Source organism: Anolis sagrei, chromosome 2 (genome assembly GCF_037176765.1).
Source record: "Anolis sagrei isolate rAnoSag1 chromosome 2, rAnoSag1.mat, whole genome shotgun sequence".
In the NCBI taxonomy this organism is placed as follows: domain Eukaryota; kingdom Metazoa; phylum Chordata; class Lepidosauria; order Squamata; family Dactyloidae; genus Anolis; species Anolis sagrei.
The window spans coordinates 139,305,691-139,326,720 of record NC_090022.1 but is presented as its reverse complement, the minus strand read 5'-3'; the positions used below and the strand labels follow the sequence as shown (position 1 = coordinate 139,326,720).

At 39.4% G+C, this 21,030-nt stretch overlaps 1 protein-coding gene across 1 annotated transcript in view; it reads left to right on the top strand.

Annotated features, from left to right (window-relative positions):
* The first annotated feature begins 1,900 nt into the window (after positions 1-1,900).
* The window catches only part of ACVR1B (activin A receptor type 1B), a 37,141-nt gene continuing 18,011 nt past the window's right edge, over positions 1,901-21,030 (top strand). The window contains exon 1 of the mRNA XM_060764054.2: positions 1,901-2,181. Coding sequence (XP_060620037.1) covers positions 2,046-2,181 — 136 coding nt within the window. The 5' untranslated portion in view covers positions 1,901-2,045. The remainder of the gene's footprint in view (positions 2,182-21,030) is intronic.

Genomic DNA, 21,030 nt, shown 5'->3' with positions numbered 1-21,030 from the left:
TAGTGCTGTGCAGTGGTTTGTAATGGCTTTTTAAGAGAGTGTATACAGTTTTAAAGCTATATTTAGCAGTTTTCTCTCATACAGACATATATACATACATAGTTACGTATAGATATAGATGTTGATATTTAGTCACTTTGTTGTTTGCTCTACAAATCCATGGCAACACTACCACAGGATTTTCTTGGTAAGAGCTGTCCGAACACTCAAACACTTAGGGATTATACCAGGCATGGGCAAACTTCAGCCCTCCAGATGTTTTGGACTTCAACTCCCACTATTCCTAACACCCTGAGGTCCTTTCCTTTTCCCTTTCCCACTTAAGTGGCTGAGGGGTAAAGGAAAGGGCTAAAGGGTGTTAGGAATGGGTAAGCTGAAGTTTACCCATGCCTAGGTTATACTTTTAGCTTAGCTGTAGCATTGTTTTTAATTTACATTGTTTTAAATAACTTGCGTCCCATTCTTGAGGGGCATGTGCAATAGCAATGAAATAAGAAAAAGATTACCCACATTTTCTACACTCAGCCAAGGAAGACTACACTGGCCAACACACATTTTGGAGCCACAAAAGTTAGGGCTGTTTCTAGGTGGATTTGACACGGAAATCCCACAAATAGCACCAGTTTCCCCCCTATGGGCTCTACTTTTTGAGATACAGAACATATGCCATCTACCAGCATTCATCTGCTTGCCTTTAGAAAATTGTGTCAACCATATCTAAGGGCCCTTCCACACAGCTGAATAAAATCCCAGATTATCTGTCTTGAACTGGAATATATAGAGCCCCCAGTGTGCAATGGGCTAAACCCTTGTGCTGCCGGGGCTGATGACCGACAGGTCAGCAGTTCAAATCTGGGGAGAGCAGGTTGAGCTCCCTCTGTTAGCTCCAACTCCCCATGTGGGGACACGAGAGAACCCTCCCACAAGGTTGATAAAACATCAAACATCCAGTTGTCCCCTAGGCAATGTCCTTGCAGACAGCCAATTCCCTTACATCAGAAGCAACTTTCAAGTCGCTCCTGACACGAAAGAAAAAACTGAAATATAGGGCAGTGTGGACTCAGATAACCCAGTTGAAAGCAGATCTGTGGAAGCACCCCTAAACTAGTCTGATGACTCAAGGGCCTGTCCAGACAGCCCTATATCCCAGAATATCAAGGCAGAAAATCCTACAAGATCTGCTTTGCGCTGAGTTATCTGAGTCTACACTCAGATCATAGAATTGGAAGAGACCTCACGGGCCATCCAGCCAAGAAGCAGGAAAATCAAATTCAAAGATAATGTGGGATTTTCCGCCTTGATATTCTGGCATATAGGGCTGTGTGGAAGGGACCTAAGAAACCAGAGCTGATGGGGTCCATCCAATGCAATTTTTTGAATCAGCACCCCAAATAACCCCAGGAACAGGCCTAAAAACTAAGACTCTTGAGGGCTCTTCCACACAGCCCTATATCCCAGGACAGCAAGGCAGAAAATCCCACATTATCTGAGTGTAGACTCAGACAACCCAGTTCAAAGCAGATAATGTGGGGTTTTCTGCCTTGATATTCTGGGATATAGGGTTGTGTGGAAGGACCCTCAGTCCACACGCAGATAATGTGGGGCTTTCTGCCTTGCTATCCTGGGATACAGGGCTGTGTGGAAGGGCCCCAAGAAAGTCCCTTCCTGGAGAACACAGAAGGCAGGAAACCGCCTTTTGTTTTTTTTTTTTTTTTTTTTTTTTTTTTTGGTATCAGGGTCCACTTCTTTGATCTCCTGATCTAAGGCACGCGCGTCTTTTTTTGTCCGCCGACATCCATGCCTAGCGGACACCGGCTGCCTGTGTTCCCCTTTAAGCGCCAAGCGCCGCCTCCCCTTTAAAGCCCGGCAGGCTCTTCCCACTCCTCCTCCCCCCTCCCCTCCAGTTCTCGCTGGCTTGTCTTGTGTGCCTGATTTGTCTCGCGCAGCAGCGGTCTCGGCCGTGCGTCGCCTCAGCTGCTGCTGGAGCCGCTGTTGTCGGAGCGAGCGAGCGAGGAAGGGGAGGTTGCCGCGAGGCCGCCGTTGCCATGGCGGGGGGCCCGGCTCGCGCCAACGCCGCCGCCACTCCTGCTGCTCCTCCCGCCCCGCGCCCTTTCTTCCCTACCTGCCTCGGGCTGGCCGTGCTGGTGCTGGTGCTGCTGGGGGGCCAGCGGGGGGCCCAAGGTGAGCGCGAGCGGAGGGAGGGGGGAGGGAGGGAGCGGGAGGGGGGAAAGAAACAGAGCCTTCGCCAACATGGCGGCTGCGATATTGGGGAGCCTTCCTCACAGGGTAGTGGAGAAAAAGGAGGAGGAGGAGAAGGAGGCCAAGATTATTGGGGGAAGGGTGGGGGGAAGAGGAAGCAAGTCCCCCCCCCCCATTTCCCCGTCCCCCATCTATCCCTCCCCAGGGGAGGCCCATGCCATCCTTCAGCCCTTCCTCGAAGCTCCTGTTGTGTGGCTCCTTCCTCAGCAGCAGCCATGGCTGGAATGAGGCGGCGCGCCTTCCTTCTGAGGTGCGGCGTCCTGGGAAGGTATGGCGGACGTGCCTTGGTCGGGTGTGTTTGCCTGCCTGCCTGCCTCTGGGGGACTGGGGAGCAGGAAGGGGGCTCGCCCCCTATTGGGGTGGCTCAGTGGCTAGGGCTTAGGCCCCATCGGGGAAGGAGAGAGCATCACCTTAGCGTTTGTTTATGTAGTCATTTATTCGCCTCCTGTTGGGGTGGCTCATTGGCTGGGGCTTAGGCGCCATCGAAGAAGGTGATGTTTATTCGGCCATTTATTTATAGAGATGGTTCGCCATTGAGGGGTGTCAATGCTAGGGTTCAGAAACCATCCAGGAAGATGAGAGGGACATCTGATCTTTATTCAGTCATTTATTGGTGTGTGTTTTTGCAGACGAGGGGAGGGGTCCTTTTGTGCCCATGCGTTGGTGTGTTTCTGTGTGTGTGTGTGTGAGAGAGGGGAGAGGCCTTTGAAGGCCTGCCAGTTCCTTTTCTCTCTGTATTGTATCACAGAACTGACTCTGAGAGACCGATGTCTTCAAAAGCACGTTTAAATGGATGTTACATATTTTGTCAACAAGATGTACAGTTTGAGCATCTCTTGCCCTAAATTCCAAAATGGTCCACATGGATGGCTGAAATAGACAAATCAAATCAAAATCTTATATTTACAGTCCACGACCAGTGTAGAATCATAAAGTTGGAAGAGAACTCATGGGCCATCCAGTCCAACCCCCTGCCAAGAAGCAGGAAAATTGCATTCAAAGCATTCCACCTTACAGTCATTCATCCACATCAGTACATTGTTTACATTAGGTTAGGACAGTGGTTCTCAACCTGGGGTCCCCAGATGTTTATGGCCTTCAATTCCCAGAAATCCCAGCCAGTTTGTCAGCTGTTAGGATTTCTGGGAGTTGAAGGCAAAAAACATCTGGGGACCCCAGGTTGAGAACCACTGGGTTAGGATATAAATTTAAATTTAACACCATTTAAAACCCTACTCTGATTGTAGGTTTCAAAAAGATAACCTAGACCTGGCATGGGCAAACTTTGCCCTCCAGGTGTTCTGGACTTCAACTCCTACAATTCTAGGTTTTAGACTTCAACTCCCACAATTCCTAACAGCCTACTGGCTGTTAGGAATTGTGGGAGTTGAAGTCTAAAACACCTGGAGGGCCAAAATTTGCCCATGCCTGACCTAGACCTTAAAACTATATCATGTTCAAAACATTTTGTCCTGTTCTATAGTAGTTACCTTAAAATCATTCATCCATGTGAATGCTTACATTAGGTTATGATATAAATTTAAATTTATCACTATTTAAAAGCTATTTACAAAAATGCTACTCTCACTATAGGTTTCGAAAAGAAAACCTAGACTTTAAAACTATATCATGTTAAAAACATTTTGTCCTGTACTATAATAATGACACTTTTGCTTTCTGGTGGTTCAGTAATGCAATCTTTGTTTAATTCACAAAGTTATTTAAAATCTGGTATACAGTGGATAAAGTATATGTGAAACAGCAATAAATGGCGTTTTAAGGCTTGGGGCCCATCTTTAAGATATCTTATTTTGTGGGTATATGCAGATAGAAATATTTCAAAGTAATAATAAAAATCAAAACATTTTCAAATACAGGAGATAACGTTCAACACAAATTTCTCCTCCGAAAAGGAAATCATATGTTAACCTTTGAAAGTAATCATACATTCTAAGTGAGGTTTGGGTTCACCTTAAATAGCCTGGTTTTTTATTGTTTGGTTTCACTTGTAAAGCACTGTCAGTCTGATGACTCTTAATTCCCCCTTGCTGTCTCAACAAAGACATCATCAAAGAAGGAGCCAGTCACAAACCAGTTCCTTATGTGCAGACACATTTGTTAATTTATTTTCAAAGAAGGTAAGAAGCCTTGCTCTTGAGAACATCTTGTACATTGACAGAGCTGATGCTGATGCAGGGCAGTTTATTCATATGGAATAGTCTCTTGATGATGTTTCTTATGAAGTCACTTAAAGATCTATAGGGGAATAATAAATTATCGTAATTTTACCATGAATTCTCAATTCCATATTTACAAACCAGCACCTGTCAAATTTACCTCAAATGATTTTTTATCATGTGAAAAATACATTTTACGCTTCCCTCATTATGTACCTTCTTGGGCCCTTCCACATAGCCATATAACCCAGAATATCAAGTCGGAAAATCTCACAATATCTGCTTTGAACTGGGATATCTGAGTCCACACTGCCATATATTCCAGCTTGAAGCAGATTATTGGGATTTTATTCAGCTGTGTGGAAGGGGTCCTTGTTAATATGGACATTCAGATGCAGATTTCCTGAAAATTCAAAACCATGGAAGAACTGGGTTTTGGGACGGAGTTCCTCCCTGGAAAAAATATATTGGGGCATTTTGATGTATAAATAGTCTTTTGTAGATGTAATCATTGTTACTTTAGAAACCTAATGCGTGTGATGTACAACACGGCTTGTTCATTTGAAAAAGTATTATGATTGAATATATTAAATGTGAATGTATACTTTATTCAGACAATAGTTATACATTTATTCAGTTTAAATATTTTTAAAAAAAAAGGAATTGCAAGATGCCGAATGATCTACTACTCTGTTTTTCCCAATTTGAGAAGTCATCAAAAGGCTATAGTTGGAAGCATACAAAATGTACAGAATAATAAAAGAAAGGATGTATTCTAAATGCATATGCCTCCATAGTGTCATCCAGACAAGGAAATCACTCAACTTTCAGGAAGAAAAGCTCACAGTAATTGGGAAGGACCCTCAGGATGAAATTAATAGTTTTCTTTTCTGAGCTATATTTTTCTAATCTTCTATTTTTAATCTTCACCAGCATATAAAAATGAAGATTGGCCTATTCAGGCTGTATTACGAACAACAGATGTTGCATATTCTGAAATGTTTTCTCTTCAATTTCAAGACCCCACAATGCTTTAAAATAGATGGAATTGGTACAAGCCATCAAGCGATATTTCAGCAAATTTCCTGAAATTATATGTCAGGATTATTCTAGAACAGGGGTCCTCAAACTTTTTAAACAGAGGGCCAGGTCACAGTCCCTCAAACTGTTGGAGGGCCGGATTATAATTTGAAAAAAACATGAATGAATTCCTATGCACACTGCACATATCTTATTTGTAGTGCAAAAACCACTTAAAACCAATACAATAATTAAAATGAAGAACAATTTTAACAAATATAAATTTATTAGTATTTCAATGGGAAGTGTGGGCCTGCTTTTGGCTGATGAGATAGGATTGTTGTTGTTGTGTGCTTTCAAGTCATTACAGACTTAGGTTTTCCCTGAGCGAGGGCTGGGTAAATGACCTTAGAGGGCTGCATCCGGCCCCCGGGCCATAGTTTTGAGGACCCCTGTTCTAGAACATTGGTTCTCAACCTGTTGTTCCCCAGGTGTTTTGGCCTACAACTCTCAGAAATTCCAGCCAGTTTACCAGCTGTTAGGACTTCTGGGAGTTGAAGGCCAAAACATCTGGGGACCCACAGGTTGAGAACCACTGTTCTAGAAGGTAGATAGAGAGGGACAAGGCAGAAGTATTTTATTCCCATAGTTTTCCATTGTTGGTCCTCCCCCCCACCTCACAAGAACCAGTTTGGTGAAGTGCTTTTGAGTGTTGGTTTATGACTAGAGGTCAGCATTTGAATTTCTGGTTTGCCATGGAAGCCCTCAGAGGAAGGCAAAGTCAAACCCCCTCTGAACAAATACTGCCAAGAAAATATCATGATAGGTTTACCTTAGCGTTTCTTAGAGGTCAGAAATGTCAGTTTAAATTATGCATCATATGAGGAAAGTGAAAAGTGAGATACTTGTTCCCTTACATAATATTACTATCTAGCAACCCATATCCAATGAAGATGAATAATACGAGATTCAGAAGCATTTAATGAACAATCATAAGTGGAATTCATCAGTAAAAGATACATAGATAACTGTCAACCTGGGTGGCTTTCAAATGGAATTGGATAATAGTAAAGGATATAGACATCAGTGAAGTGTCTAAATCAGTGGTTCTCAACCTGTTGGTCCCCAGCTGTTTTGGTATACAACTCCCAGAAATCTCAGACAGGTTACCAGCTGTTAGGATTTCTGGGAATTGAAGGCCAAAGCATCTGGGGACCCACAGGTTGAGAACCACTTGTCTAAATATTCTGTGAGTGCCAGATCCTATCTGATCTTGGAAGCTAAGCAGAAGCATTCCTAGTCAGTACTTGGATGGTAAATCATCAGTGGATATTAGGTGTTGTTGTTCATTCGTTCAGTGGCTTCGGACTCTTCGTGACCTCATGGACCAGCCCACGCCAGAGTTGTTGGCCGTTGGCTGTCACCCCCCCCCCCAAACTCCTTCAAGGCCAAGCCAGTCATTTCAGGATATTAGGTGCTGTACGCTATATTTCAGAGGAAGTAACTAGTAAAGCCACCCCTGAGATTCATTGCTTAAAGAAACTCCATGAAATTCACTGCTACATTTATGATTGTGTAGTGGATTTCTTGTAAACAATTGATTGGCCACTGATGAACAGAACTTTGGTCCAAAGAGGCCAATTGTCTTATCCTTCATAATGATTATTAATAGACTTATTCCAATGGGCTTAAAAAAAGTGTTTTGGGATGAAATTTCTAATGTGAATAAGGATCACATGTTTCCAGATTGTTAATGTGTTACAATAAAGTAGGGCTGGGTGACTTGTGGTTTTCCAGATTATTTTCTACTGCAACTCCTTTCTTATTAGCTATGCTAGTAAGGGCTGCTAGTTACAATCCAATAACATTTGGAAGACAAAAAGTTGTTCATTTCTGTGGAATTTTCTTGGAAGGAAAAGAATAAAGAAGTGCAGTGCCCCTCTTGATCTGAAGCACTGCATTTAGGAAACATTGTTAATTAGATTATAATCCCAGTATCTGCAGAGTTGGGGTTGTTCTTGTATAACAAAAAAACCCAAAACAAAACATATAAGAGCTTTGGCAGAAGAGAATGAGACAAATGGTGTTTGGTGGTTGTAGTTTTATTTCCTGTAAAATATTGGCTTGCAGATACAGGCAGTCCCCAAGTTACGAACAAGATTAATTATGTATGTTTGTTCTTAAATGGAATTTTATGTAAGTTGGAACAGGTACATTTTAAGTGTAACTCTAGCCATATTTGTGTGTGTGTGTGTGTGTGTGTGTGTGTTCTGGATAGAGGCTATCTCTTCTGAATAGAGGCTATCTCTGCCTCTTTTCAGGAGAGTTCCCTTCAATTTCTGTCCCTGTGGTTATTGGATTTTGAAAAATTTGGCTTGTGGTGCAATCAAGGATTGGTGAGAAAGCTTTAATGGAGACATCATTCCCCATGATAACTCTTTTAGGAGTAAATTGCCCTTCTAAGGGTAGATTTTTCTCACTTCCTATTTTCTCACTCCTGTTCTTGACTATGAGTTGTCAGATGTTTATAACTTGGGGACTGCCTATATTGGAGAAAATGCTTCTGTATGTTCTTGAAAGGTGTTTCTAAAACTGGGTGTATAACATGTCTTAAGGGGTTTCATGCTTTGTTTCTGAAGGCTCATTGTTTATCATTGCAAAGGATGCCACCTTTGAAGAGATTCTGCTATCAGAAATCCCCATCACAGTCAGCAAAAACCTCCTTGTTTTTCTCTTAAAAAAAAAAGAAATCTGCTTTTTAGCATTGACATTAGTGGCATATAAAATTGCAGGTTAAAGCAGACCCACAACGAAGGTTCACATTTTGTCACTCAGTACATCTTCGTTGTGTTATGATCTTTAAAATAAAATAAAAAATCAAGAGCTATGCACCAATGTCTGAATGCACTTAGATTTCAGTTTTACAATCCAATCTGTTCATTTCAAAATAAGCGTTACTAATCTCATGTATCTTAATAAATTGAGAAGAACTGTATAATGGTAATGGTACTGATAGTCCTCTTTTCTTTCTAAGCAATGACAGGAAATAGCTAATAGTTTTTAAAACAGTACAAAATCCAGAATTATCAAAACATTGAAACCAATAGGACAGACAGAAAACAATAGCAAAACCAATCTGTAAAAATGTGCTTAAGATAAGTCTGCAAAATGTGTGGCATCTTCATAGAACTGTGGGTCTTACTTAGGTTATCAAGTTACATCACTTTCCTCCTTGGGGAGTTTGCTTATGGGAAAAGCTTAAATTTGTGAAAATGTATGAAGGGATGAGTATTTGAAATTATGGCTGCTAGTTACTACAATTCTATAGTAGTAATCTTGGGTCACTTCTGTTGTCACCTGTGCATATGCCTATGTAGTATGGTGTAATGTAGTTAATGTTCCAGTGAGAATTGAACTGAGGCATTCATCCCATAAAGATATTTCAAATACAGACAGTCCCCAAGCTGTCTGTATTATAACAAGATAGGTTCTATAGGTTTGTTCTTAAGTTGAATTTGTATGTAAGTTGGAGCAGGTACATTTCTTAAGTGCAACTCCAGCCATATATATGTGTGTCTGTGCGTGCGTGTATGTTTTGGACAGCAAGTGGTCTTTGTTTTGCTCTTTGTGCCCCTGTTCAGAAGATTTCGCCTCACTTTCTGTCCCTGTGAGAATAAGGAAGTTATTCTCTATTCCTGTTTATTTTAAGCAAATAAATATGAAGTTCTCAAAGCACACTAAAAGGCATGATATTGACAGACAGGTTCAGCTGCCCACATGCTTCACATACACGGCTGTTTCACCTATAAGAATTTCATTTAATAATTTTTTAAAAGCTACATTTTTAGACACCACTTTTCCTTCCTGCTATTGAGTTTTTATTTAAAATAAACGAAGTGGAACTACAGGCAGTTCCTGAGTTACAAACATCTGACTTAGAAACAACTCACAGTTAAGAACATGGGTGAGACAACAGTAAGTGAAACACATCTAGCCCTAGGAAGGGAAATTCACTCCTTGAAGAGTTATCATGAGGGAAAAGGTGTCTCAACTAACGCTCTATCAATCCTTGTTTCCATAACAAGCCATTTTTTTCAAAATGCAATTCTTTGGTTTCTTTGTTTTGGTAGAGAGTCACTATTTCCAGCAAATGTTGTGTTTTTGTATTTTAGCAGCTTTCTGCAGTAAGGTTGTGCGTGTAAAATTGTGCATATAAAGCTCAGTCCTTATGGAAAAACGTAAACACGAAGCAAGTTTTGCCAACTTGCAGGAGAAAGACAACACCTTATTATTCTTAATGTTGTTACCTTAAAAAGCCATAATGTGCTATTCATGACCTTCTAATATGTACAATTTTCTGTAGATTTGTATTATGATACACATACTTTTTTTTGTATAGATTAAAATGACTTCCTAATTTTGTATGGAAATGCAAATCATGTTATTTCCACAGTATTGGAATATAAAGTGCTTTGTGGATAAATCCAAGGGTCTAAAGCCTGGCCATTGCTCCAAGAAAATGTATTATAATATTATATGGGCAAATTGGCAGATTTGGTTATAATTATGAATAGACCACAATTGATATGTTTTTACTTTCTAAGAAAAGTATGAGTTTGCTAGAAATTGAATGCACCATCCAAAAATGTGTTTGAGCTTTTTATGGAACATCTTGGCTGGACAAATGTAATTGTCCCACACACACTTTTGGCAGTAGGGATGAATGCCTTGTTATATACACTCTATTGGAATTTGCATTTGTAAATCGCCTCATGGTAGGTAAAAGCAGACAAATTAAAAGTATGCTAGTCAATGAGTAATACTGTTTTCCTCTTTCACAAATGACTGAGTTTATCTAGTATAGTTTGCATTCCAGAAGAAAAAGCAACAAGGTGATAATTTATTTGACACAAGCTTTCACTTGATTTAATCACATACTTTAAATTTACAATATAAATGCTTCATTCATGAGCATTTATGTCAGATGGGGAGTCACTTATTCGAATGTAGTTGATTTCCAGCATTTATCCATTTCTGTTTGCAAACCAAGTGATGTGGTCTAACACCCTTGAGTATGACCCTCCTGTTTTCACTGTGTGGATATTTCAGTAGTAAAAAAAAAAAGATCAACCAATAGATCAAATATTACTCAAAAGATAATATGTATGTATTCAAAGATCAAATACAGTCACAAACTAACATTTAATTAAAGAAATTATTTAAAGCCAGAAATATTTTGATGATGGAGTTTTCTAAAGTTCTTGCATATGGATAGATACCATTGTAGCAAGCTTTGATTTTGTGTTTTACTCGATATAGTTCATACAGCTGCACCAGGCAACTTGCAAGGTAGGGTTAGGAGGGTGGGGGTTTGTGGATAGAGTAATTAGAGACATCTGTTGTTAAATGAGATATGGATTTCTATATATAACATGTCTCCTGGAGTATCAAAGTTTAGATAGGTTTAGATAAGAGAACCTAAAACAAAGTTTACGTTCTCTTGGACTATTGAGAACCTGTTACTTAATAAGTTGCTAGGTAGTTCATTGAAGACAGACTTTCTGCATCTTGGGAACGAGGTAACTCAGCCATTGCCCTCTACCAAATGATCTCAACAGTGTCTCCTTTACCCCATTTTCTTTCTGAAACTAGGTGGATGATGACTAGGAACATGGCTTTTGTCAGTCACAAAAGTCTAATATCTAGGATGTTCTTTGCAGAGAAATTCATCTGGCACAGATTCCTCTTTGGTGCCAAGAAGTATTTTTCTTAATCTCCTTAGACACCTCAACATGTTTTATGTGTAGTTTTAGCCATTTTGATGCCATTATGGCAGCTCCTACCAGAGACATTATACTGAAGTTCATTGTATTGTAAATCATTGGTATTTGAAATAGTTTTTCCGTTTTAAGTCAGGGGTAGCATTTGGAGTAGCTTATAAATTTATTATATAACAATTTTGGAGAAAAAATCTTACGAACTCAAGGGTTTATCCTTGCGTGTCATACACCTTGCTTTGTAAAAATACTTCAAAGATTTTGATCAAGTGATGGGGCAGGGGGGAGAGAAGCAGAACTGAATGGGGCTTTCACTCCTTAAGCCAAATCTGTGTCATATAAGCCAGTGTTCTATCTCTGATGAAATCTCTGTCAGTTAACTTCGGCACATCCCTAACAGAACAAAGCTTTCATTCTAAGGCTCTGAAGCTTAATATTAGGCTTGTTTAAACAGCTTCATTTGGGGTTGGGTCTGTCTTTGGCATGTCTGTGTCTGATTTTCTGCTCAATACAGTTCAGAACAAGCTTGTGTTGCACCTTTAGATATTTTATTAGAGGCGTAGATAAAATCGTAATCAACCAGAATACCTTTATTGCACCCAGGCATTTTATTTTATTTAAGGGAGTTAAGTTTTATAGAAGTTAGGCATTTATCACTCAGTTGCTTTTGATTTTTTTGAAAATCTGATTTTAGGGTTTTTTTATTCTTTAAAAATTGGCTTTTCATAATATTGCCAACTGAACTCTTAATGTGTCTATGGAAAGAACTTGCACTTTCTTCTTAATGTGGAAATATTTTCCCTTGTTGCTTATCAGAACTTACACATTTTGCTTTCTAATTTGGATTTTACTGGTTACCCATTAGTCATATTTATTTAATTTCCTTTATTTTTATTTTGCCATTCCCCCTGATATACGGACTTAAGGTGGCTATGAGCAAACATTACACATTATAAATTAAGAACAAAGCAAATGCATGCAAATATAAATACAAACATTAAAAAACAATTATATCTTTGTGTCACAAAGCATAAAAATTAAAATACAATTAAAATTACAGTTAAAAAACTGCACATTTCCCTCAAATCCCACTCATACCATCCCTAGCAGCCTGCCCCATATCATTTCCTAAATGCCTGATGGCAGAAGTCCATTTTCAGTGGCTTGCAAAAGGCAAGCAGGGATGAGGCCATCCTGGGCTCTTTAGAGCCATGGTTCTCAATCTTTGGTCCTCCAAGTGTTTTGGCCTTCGGCTTCTACAATTCATAACAGCTGGTAAGCTGGCTGAGATTTCTGGGAGTTGAAGTCCAAAACACCTGGAGAACTAAAGATTGAGAACCACTGCTCTAGGGGGAGTCTCTCATTAATCTCCTTCCCTTGAAAGGTTGATGCTGACCTGCTTTCTGAAACATGTGCCAGTGTTGCCAAGCAGTGGCTACAATTATATCATTGTTATCCTCTCACTGTTTCTCTATAAAAAGAGACCAAACACAGCATTAAAAACAATACAATACACAACATTAATATATACAATTAAAAAACTTTAAAAAGCATACACACATTAAAATAGAATTAAACATAGAAACTATTGAAAATAGTTAAAGCAATTAAAAACATATTAACATAAAGAAAGTACTACACATTACTCCCAATGCATGTTCAACAATTTTTTTCTTATAAAGCCTGCTGAAATAGAAAGGTTTCAGCTTGTTACCAGAGGGACAGCAGGAAGGGAGGGGGGGGGGAGGATATTCTGGCTTCCCTAGGTAAGGAGTTCCAGAGACAAGAAGCAGCCACAGAGAAGGCCCTCTTTCAGATCCCCCACCAACCGTGCTTGATAACTATTTCCAAATTTCCAGTACAACTTGAGCAACCCAAATTCCAAAATCCAAAACACTTCAAAATCCAAATTTCCCTACATACGTGACTGAGATTCTTGGAACCTTGTGTTCTGAGGGTGCAATATGCATAAGCTTTGTGTCGTGCACAAAATTGTTGTAAATATTTTCTATAAAATTACCTTGAGTCTCTGTGTGTAAGGTGTACATGAAACAGTAGTAAATTACATGTTTAGACTTGGGTCCTACCTCTAAGATTATGTAAACATGGAAATGCAGGATTTGAAAAAAAAATCCAAAATACTTTTGGTTCCAAGCATTTTGGATAAGGGATAATCAACTTGTAGAAAGTATTGTGATCAGGGATCTTGTATCGCACTATCAATTTGGAGCAGCAGCAGCATTAATGATTACAAAGCAGCTAGAATTTTGAGTGTTATTCAGTTAGCTACTCCTTCACTGGCTGACAGGAGACAGGCTGGTCTTCTTCTTGTTGTGATGTTCTTCCCATTGTCAAGAGGTGACAGAGTTGGATGTACCTTTGTTCAGCCATGCACAACAATTCTGTGCTTCCTTGGTTTACACAACTCAGATTAAGAGTTTTGAAATGAATTCCCTAGCCATCACCATTGGGAGCATTCTAGAGAGACAACAGATATTTCAAAACAGTGTTTTCACCTTCAGAATTAGAGCACAGAGCAGATTAGCTAATGCAAGTCCCCATCCAGACTGCAGGCTTCCTATCAGGCCCAAGTCCATCTCCTTCCTGGTGTTGTACAAGGAAACTCTGGCAGTTATCTCCAGTCAACTCAGATCCAGAGTTTCACTGCCCTGCTCTTCAAATATCCCTAAGTGCATATAAGTGGACTATACTTGGCATTAATGCACGTTATTGCCCTGAAGATCAATTGTGGGCAATCATACGAAGACGTGGGCTTGGCTTTGCTTTCTGTATGTGGTAGTACAGTTGGCCTCATCTTCTTTTGGTCTTACTTACCCTGCCCTCGCTCCCTCCCTCTGAGCTCATTCCCAAATTAGAATTTTTCCTCTGGATATAAGGAGGTTTTCCATCCCTGGTGTTGATGTCTGGTATTGATCATTTTTGTTATAAATTATATTTATCTTTAACTGATTGTAAGACTATTATGGATTCATTTTGAAAAGCCAAAATAAAATAAAAATGTTAGGAGCAATTTGCTACTTTGACCAACTTGAAAGGTAGATGTTTATAAGAATCTACTCTTAACTTTCCTTGCTGTCTTACTCTTTCCCCCTTATCTGTGAAACAATATATTTTCCTTTGTCATGTCTCAGGCGCACCACTTCATTGTACATGAAATATACATAGAATAATAGAATAAAAAAATACAGTTGGAAGAGAGCACATGGGCCATCTAAACAAACTCCCTGCCATGCAGTAAAAGCACAGAGTACCCTGACAGATGGCTACTAGCCTCTGTTTAAAAGCCTCCCAAGTAAGGAGATTCTGCCACGGAACAGCTCTCACAGCCAGGAAGTTCTTCATAATGTTCAGGTAGAAACTCCTTTCTTGTAATTTGAACGCATTGCTGTAAGTCTTAGGGCCCTTCCACCCAACCATGTAACCCAGAATATCAAGGCAGGAAATCCCGCAATATCTGCTTTGAACTGGGTTATCTGCGTCCACACTGCCATATATTCCAGTTCAAAGCAGAAAATGTGGGATTTTATTCAGCTGTGTAGAAGGGGCCCTAGTCTCCAGGGCAGCAAAAAACAAGCCTGTTCCCTCCTCCTTATGCCATTTCACATATTTATACTTACTTACTTAAGCAATCCCTCATTATCTGAGTAAGATTGTCCTCCAAGTGCGATGTCATGGCGGTGGGTACGTAGGTGACTGTGGAGCCCAATTCTTGACCTGCATGTTCTCCCGCAGTGAGGGCCTTGGTTTCCAGGTGGGAGGCGGTCGCGGTCGGCTTGTCGCGCTTTCCTCTTGGCATGTTTCTCTCTTTCACCCTCCATTTGTGCCTCTTCAAATTTTACAGCACTTCTGGTCGCAGCTGACCTCCAGCTAGAGCGTTCATGGCTATTATGTCTTCTCGCAACCTTCTCTCCTGCAGACTAAACATATGCAACTCTTTAAGATGCTCCTTATAGAGCATGGTCTGCATTCCTCTGATCATTTTAGTTGCTGTCCTCTGAACACCTTCCAGCTTGTCAATATCTCAAATTGTGGTGCCCAGAATTGGACACAATATTCCACATGAGGTCTGACCAAAGCAGAATAGAGGGGCCCCATGACTTCCATTGATCTAGCCACCATAGTCCTTTTGATGCAGCCCAAAATCCCATTGGCTTTTTAGCTGCTGCATCACACTGTTGTCTCATGTTCAACTTGTCTATGAAGACTCCAAGATCTTTTTCACATGTACTGTTGTCAAGCTTTCGGCATCTTTGCATTTCATTTTGCTGCCTAAGTGTAATATCTTACAATTATCCTTGTTGAAATTCATTTTGTTAGTTTTGGCTATCATGATACATCAAGAATCGTATTGATCATTGTTTTGATCAGACAACTATCTTTATCATTGTTTTGATCAGATTTCATACTAGGGTTTATAAATTTTGTACAGGTGTCACTTTCAAAATGGACAAAATAGAATAAAGTCCAATACTAATCAGTATCTTTTTGAACTTTAAAAATCACTCCCTTCTCCCTATCTAAATACTCTGTTAAAATTTGTTTTACAGCCACTTGCCATCTGAATGTAGAGAGTATTTCCATTTGTTTGAGGTTTTTCAATATGTGTATTCTATGAAGAGCTCACTTGCCTTGGACAATGACCCGTCTTTCACATTCAGGTGATTGATATATAACAGAGATAGAAATTATCTGGCCTTCCAGATATTGGACTGTAACTCCCAGCAACCTGGCAGCAAAGTAAAGGATGCTGGAAGGTGGAACTTTGAAAGGTCTGAAGGGTCTCAGACATCCCATCTCAGATATGTCACAAGTTATTCAATAAATAAACATTTAATAAATATGCATCAAATCAATGTAAATTTATTCTCTTGGTAAGAAATACGAGACACATAAGATCTCTTTCCTTAATATAATTTATTATTTTGGTGATTTGGCTGGAGTATGGAGGGCACAGTCAACCATCACATGTTTCTGCTTTGCACAAAAAAATTAAGCCTAGTCCCACCCCTCAGTATATTTAATGTAGTTTTGTGCTCTTCCCAGTGTCCCTGTTACTAATTTTTACCCTGTGTCTGACATTGTTTGGGTTGGTTTGGAAGAAGGAAGCATATGTCTTGAGGGATTTATTTGCTTTTCACTCTCACAGATCACATTACTCCCTAAACCTCTTGCAGCATTACTAATTATCAGACATATCTGTTGTGCGTGCAGACAAATTGGAAAGAAAAAACTGGCACATAATGGATTTTTAAAAATTAAGCATGCAGTTTCTGATTTATGAGGCCCCTATTGCACACTTATTTCATGGGGTACTTGGACAAAAGCAAACATTTAGCTTTTCATTTTTCAGTATATTGCTAGAGTTATTTATTTATCCTTTCAGAAGTGAACCAAAACAGTTGTATTATATTAAAAAACAGACAAACAAACAAAACACAAAATTTGCAGACTTGGTATTCTATTAAATGTCCTTTAACCAGTATCTGGCCACTTGGAGTGCCTCTGGTGTTGCTGCAAGAAGGTCCTCCATTGTGCATGTGGCAGGGCTCAGATTGCATTGCAGTAGGTGGTCTGTGGTTTGCTCTTCTCCACACTCGCATGTTGTGGATTCCACTTTGTAGCCCCATTTCTTAAGGTTGGCTCTGCATCTCGTGGTGCCAGAGCGCAGTCTGTTCAGCGCCTTCCAAGTCACCCAGTTTTCTGTGTGCCCAGGAGGGAGTCTCTCATTTGGTATTAGCCATCGATTGAGGTTCTGGGTTTGAGCTTGCCATTTTTGGACTGTTGCTTGCTGAGGTGTTCCAGCGAGTGTCTCTGTTGATCTTAGAAAACTATTTCTAGATTTAAGTTGTTGGTGTGCTGGCTGATACCCAAACAGGGGATGAGCTGGAGATGTCACTTCCTTGGTCCTTTCACTATTGGTTGCTACTTCCCGGCGGATGTCAGGTGGTAATAAACAATGTAATTTCTCCAGTGGTGTAAGCACAGGCACCCCGTGATAATGCCGCATGTCTCATTAAGAGCCACATCCACTATTTTAGCATGGTGAGATGTGTTTCAAAGTGGGTATGCACACTCAGCAGCAGAGTAGCATAGCGCAAGGGCAGATGTCTTCACTGTATCTGGTTGTGATCCCCAGGTTGTGCCACTCAGCTTTCGTATGATATTGTTTCTAGCGTCCACTTCATGCTTGATATTCAGGCAGTGCTTCTTGTAGGTCAGAGCACGGTCCAGAGTAACTCCCAGGTGTTTGGGTGTGCTGCAATGCTCCAGTGGGATTCTTTCCCAGTTAATCCTCAGAGCTCGGGATGCTTGTCTGTTCTTAAACACATGCCTGGGTTTTAGATGGATTAGGGATCAGCTGGTTTTCCCTGTAATAGGCAGTAAGAGCACCTAGAGCTTCAGAGAGCTTCTGTTCAACCATCTATTGCTAGAGTAAGCAACATGTAAAAGATGTGCTTCTGGAAAGCTTTTAATTAGTATTAATGAGCAGTTAGCAGTAAAGCAATAAAAGATTAACAGTATAGCCACACTGTAAAAAAAAGTTGGTTTTTATTGTATATGTGTTTTTAATGTTTTAACTTGTGAATTTTATGTTTAATTGTTCATATTGTGTGTATACGGAGAAAGGCAGGGTAGAAATATCTTAAATAATATCTTCAATGCCTGCACAACATTGACAGCTATTTCCACATGCTCATCATGTGATGTGAATTGGACTAACCATAGATTTTTGTGTACCCAACATTTATGTGTACAGCACAATTGGTCTAGAAATTATGTTGAAGAGAATAGGATATGTCTGTACTGCCTATTTAGTATTCCAAGCAGAATAAGGCCTTTTGAAAATAATTGACTCATTAAGAAGAGCCAGTGTAGTGTTTTGAGCATTGTACTTCAGCTCTGGAGACCAGTGTTGAAATCCATGCTCAGCCATGGAAACATACTGGATGAAATTGGGCAAATCACATTATATTAGCCTCAGAGGAAGACAAAACCAAAAGAAATATCACCAAGAAACTCATTATAGGATTGCTATAAGTCAGAGGTCATTTGAATGCATCCAGCAATAACAGCTATCACCAATTGCTACAAACCTAGCTTTTTGCAGCTTATGTGAAAGAAACAATAGACTGATAATTAGTGATAGACAAATTCATTCCTTCATTTAACTTAATTCATAAGATAGCTGTGCTGGTAAAATGGAAGGGCTGCATATTTACTATATGCTATGCTGTTTGCTGTTATTGCAAGAAAGATGGAATACATGCAAGCTCCACAAGGTTGTGAGGTATGCTTAAATCAGAGACGGTCCCCAATTTTTCAAAAACCACTCCCGTTAGCCCTCCCAACCCACTAAAGCCAAGAAACTTGGCTGAAAGTAGGAATAACATATAGTTTCAGTTTAAGCTATGCATTGGCATATTTTCAAAATAATGTCTATAGTGGCTCCTGGAATATGGTTTTTTGGATTATGTGATTTTAAATAATGGTTTTAAGCATTATGTTTTAATTATGTTATTTTAAAGTATATATTGCTTTATTTTATATGTATTATGGCATCGAATTGTGCCTCTGTTGTGAGCCGCCTTGAGTCCCCTTCCTGGATGGGAAGCGTGGAATATAAGTGCGGCAAATAAATAATAATAGCTGGTTATTCCTGGCTTTAATGGAAAGTTCCAATACAGTTGGTTTGGAATTACGGAATTTGTTTTGATGTATTTGTTGGTGTCTTGGAGTTTGTTACTTAAGGTGTTTTGTTACGGATAGTGACTATGGCCTCAACTGAAAGAATACTCGGAAAACAGGGTGAGGGGACAGCAAAATATTTTTGATAATGTTTGAATCAAATGCCTTTGTTTTAGTTATGATTTTATGTTGTTTATCTTTCCCCCTTCCCATGGCTTGGTATTTTAAAGTATTTCCACTGTGCTTAAATATGCTAAATGTCTCTAAAGACCAAACTAGAAAATGTTACTGTTGCCTTTTATCTTTTAAATTCATTTTTGTTTTAATGTCTAAATTAAACAAAACAAAATACTTTCATAGTATTTTTCATTTATTAACCAAGACATTTAATGACATAATAGTAAAGGAAAGGACGTGTGTTCAAAAACACACTTCTCCACAACATTTGTGAATGAAAGTGCATACAGAGTCTTATTGAGTTGTGTCATATTCTCACTGATGTTTTGTCAGGCTAGCTTACAAAAACTGACTAATGTAATCACATTTACAATAAAAGCTGTAAGTGGGCTGTCTTATTTTTCCCTATAAAAATAAAATACTTCGAATGTATAATATCTCTGTATTTGGGTTAGGGTGGGAGATTTGGGAGTTGTTTTTTACTTCAGTTTCCTCCCGCTTCTCTCTCTCCCTCCCAAAATGGAAAGGATATCTGCCAGATAGCAACACTGAAGTACTACTCTATCTTTATCTCTTGAATAAACCACTCTTAAGGGGAAACTATTTTTCTATTTGTAAATGACGTTTTGAACATCTTACCTCATAACAGTTTTCATAGACAAAATATCTATTAGTGATTTCATGTAAGATATACTCTATCTCATAATGAAGCTGTTGTCTTGTAGCTTTCTTGAGTAAACAAAGAATGTTATGTTCAGTTGGGCCTGCAAGATAACCACAGAAAGCCTTGATGTAAGGTATTTTGCCAGTTCTTTAAGAGTCATACAGTTTTATCAATCATGTTAAATACATTAATACATTACCAGCCAATTTGGTGCTATGCTAGAGCTTTCACTAGAGTACTGATATGCACACATCTACTTCCTGCCGTGTCTTATTTCTGTCATATTTTCTTTTAAGTCTTGACCCAAATCTGACCTTCCTTAGCTTGTTAGTGGTGTTCATTGCCTGTGATAGTGTGATGCGTTGCTCTTGCTTATTTATCCAACTTTCAGGAAAAGTGTAAGTATTTACCCTGAGAGCTGCATCAGTCTTGTTTGCCATGGGTATTTGTGTGTGTGTTTACAGTGCCTTCAGGTTGCCTGTTGACTTATGGCAGCCCCATAAAAGTCACAAGGTTTTCTTAGGCAATAAGTTCTTAAAGGTATTTTTGCCAGTTCCTTCCTCTGAAATATAGGCTACTGTACCAGGCATTTGTTGACAAACTCCCACTCCCTAATGAGGGCTGTCTCATTATTATTATTATTATTATTATTATTATTATTATTATTATTATTGCGCCTCTTTTTTTACCTTCTAACATCAGGCGGTGTTTTGGCTTACCTGTTTGGGGTTACAATTGATCTTTTTTGAAGTACAAAGACAAATTGGGAAGGGCAGTTGTGTGTCCTTAGACAATCAACAGACAAACATTGTAGAACTACAGTTGAGACCCTGTGTTTACAAGTGTAGGAAGTAATAGTCGTGTGATATCAACAAATGCTGTTGTACATAGTATGTGGTACAGTTCCAAATTGACTTGACATTGTAGCGACTTTTTAAAGGTAGAATTAATTACAACATTCTTTCTTTAATGTTTACATTACACTTAACTTTTGCATTAAACTCTGTGGGACAGGTATGTACATGCTGTTTATCCCCTCTGGGGAAACAGGATCTGATGATTGTTGTAGAAAGTATGGTATGCTTATTAAGTTCACCCACCCTTCACCTTGACATTATTGAATTCATCCTTGCTGCTTGGGGATTTGGCGGCGGTTTTTTCCAGGCACCTTGAGAGAGGAACAACCTCTGCTTGGAGGCTTCAGATGTGGGATTTGGCAGCTGTTGTGTGTTTGCATAAAGAGTAGAAT